General features: G+C 50.3%; 1 protein-coding gene across 7 annotated transcripts in view; it reads left to right on the forward strand.

Annotated features, from left to right (window-relative positions):
• The first annotated feature begins 497 nt into the window (after nucleotides 1-497).
• RGS7 (regulator of G protein signaling 7) overlaps nucleotides 498-2,608 on the forward strand; it is a 552,379-nt gene continuing 550,268 nt past the window's right edge. The window contains exons 1-2 of one of the 7 annotated variants that reach the window (XM_082470550.1): nucleotides 498-780; nucleotides 1,722-1,848. In XM_082470550.1, the coding sequence (XP_082326676.1) occupies nucleotides 1,771-1,848 (78 nt within the window). In that variant the 5' untranslated portion in view covers nucleotides 498-780; nucleotides 1,722-1,770. Of the gene's footprint in view, nucleotides 781-1,721; nucleotides 1,849-2,608 lie in introns of those variants that run through there. The other 6 variants (XM_082470546.1, XM_082470551.1, XM_082470549.1 and 3 more) reach the window with 6 other exon arrangements.

Raw genomic sequence — 2,608 nt, forward strand, 5'->3', positions numbered from 1 at the left:
AACCAGATATTGGGGATGTGCCTTCATTTTAACAGGTGGCAAGATGTTCACCTCGAGTTGGCAGCCTCCAGATCATTTCCCGTTTCTCTAACTTAGGAGGAAGCTGTGAAAGTCGCAGGCAAACGGGCTGAATGACTCATTTGATCCTGGACATTTCCTTCACTCCTAGGATGTCTCAATATCTCTCTACTCTCGTTATTTAAGCATAACGATGAACACTCATCTGCTTCCCTCGCACCGTCAGCGAAGTCATCAGGCACGTGACGAAACTGCCGGCTGCAAGGGGCTCCATCCATTCCTGCATGCCTCCATCCATCCACCCACCTACCCATCGCCCTTCCTGTTCTCCGGCTTACACTCCCATCGCCAGGCCTTCAGCGGCGCGCGCACCGCCGGGCCGGGTGCGCAAGGGCCCGGGCTGCGCGCGCTGGGGGCAGGGCGGCAGCTTCTCACAGCGGAGACTGTGGGGCGGCGGGGCCGGAGGGGCCGCGAGGCCGAGCGGAGCCGAGCCCCGCCCCCTAGCCAGCACCTACGGACGCCGGGTCCCACGTGACAGTCCCCTCCTCCCTCCCCAGTCGCGCGCACGGGCCGGGCGTCTCGGTCCCGCGCGCGCTCGTGGTCCGAGAGCCCGGGAGCAAAGCGAAGCGAAGGAGGGAGCGGCGGAGCGCGGGCCGTCAGAGCCCTGTGCCCGCGCGGAGGTGATGAAGCTGGCCGCGCGCTGACACCGCCGCACCCAGCCGCCGGGAAGAAGGCGCCTCGGGCCGCGACCTTCAGGAGAAGGTACGTGGCTGGGGGTGGGGGTTGGGGGGAGGCGGCGCCCCGGAGCCCCGCGACCCGGTCTTCGGGGCTGACACTGCCGCTGGCCCGGCTCCCGCGCGCGGCTCGGGCTCGCCTGCCATTTGCTGCCTCCGTGAGAGCCAAGCTTGTTTTCCCCTCTGTGCCTGGTCACTCTGAGGCTTCCGCAGTTAGGTGCTGCTCACGGTGACCCAGGTAATTGCCTAAAGGGCCGACCTCCCACCTGGTCTTGTTTCCGGGACACCTTCTGATGCCTTCTTGCAAAGGTTGGGCAGGGTTACGCCGTGACTTCCGAAGCCGAGTGGGCCGAGGGGAGAGGAGCCAGTGGCCGGCAGTGCAGGCAGGTGAAAGTCGGAGAAGCTGCCCTGACTCTGTGCGGGAGACCTAGGGGAATGAAGACGAAACACATGACTGGAGAATGGCTCTGGGAATGGGCCTCTCTGATGCGCCTGCATGCGGGAAACTAGGCAGACACCTGGGCGAAAGTGTGCTGCCACAGGGTGTTGTTGCCTTTCTGCCCATTCGGGGAAAACACCGAAGATACTGTGGAGATGCAGTATTGGGAGAGAAGAGAACTCATAGGATGGAAATGGTAACCGTGGTTTTTTTTTTTTTTTTAGTGAGCCTTAAACACTTTAAAAAATGAGTACCCAGAAAATCAAGTCAATTAAAACCATAGTCAAATGACTATTTTAACTAAAAGATTGTCTTTTCTTACTTATAATTCCCTGGGAGTACTGTAGGTGTAAATTCAGTTTTTTGTTTTTTTTAAAAATCTATTTCTGTGCTATTTCTTGCAAGCCAGCCCCAGCATTTAAGCATGCTCCATTGTGGGATGGGTGCTGTGGATGGGGAAGATGAATCAAGAGTCAACCTTCTTAAGTACTACCATTAGGATCTCACTGATGTCTCTCTGACTTTTGCAGGGAGGACTGATAATTCCTGTATCTAAGAGTGGACCACGTGTGTGGTGACATGGCCCAGGGGAATAATTATGGGCAGACCAGCAATGGGGTGGCAGATGAATCACCCAACATGCTGGTGTACAGAAAGGTAAGGATTTCTTCACTTTCGTGGAAAAAGGGAAACTCCTGGCTTCCTTGAATTTTTTTTCCCTCAGATCAGAGTATATATCAATTTTGTGGCCTTATGGATTCTCCAGATCCCCAGTGACTGCACATTATACTTGAGGATGATCTGACATTCTCAAGTAATGCATATGTGTAGAGACACAGTGAAGTAAATGAGGCTACTCATACTGTGTTCTCACACTTTCCCTGGTGATCTTACATAGATTAATCTGCAGTCAGCAATAGCAGCAAGTTTGGACATCCCACATATTTTGTTTGTTACATACATGATTTTATAGCATCTGTAATAGATTTTAGAAGCTTTTTCTTATACTCCTTCTAAGCATTTAAGTTATAATGATTATATAAATGTATAACATTTTAGAAATGAAAATAGACTACTTTGCAATTTTGGGGCAAGTGTGAATGTGGCTGTGAATGTATGGGTGGTTTAATAATTTTACTTTTAACTAAACAATTCCAGTTTTTTTTTTTGTTAAATCTTAGCTTTAAAGCCACCATAATAAAGGTGTATTTGAATATTGTATGTGCTTCAGAGTGGTTGCTTAGGTAAGTTCATTCTGGTTATAGTCAACAATCTTACTAAAATTAAGGAAGCAGTATTTTTTATTTAACTTCTGTACCATTTGTTTCTATTGCATTTTATGCTGGGATTATTTTTCTTTAGCATATTATCTGTAGTGCTTATGGGGCAAGATTTCTTTAGTTAACACTAGCAATGG

The sequence above is a fragment of the Balaenoptera physalus genome (genome assembly GCF_965194825.1).
Source record: "Balaenoptera physalus genome assembly, chromosome: 1".
In the NCBI taxonomy this organism is placed as follows: domain Eukaryota; kingdom Metazoa; phylum Chordata; class Mammalia; order Artiodactyla; family Balaenopteridae; genus Balaenoptera; species Balaenoptera physalus.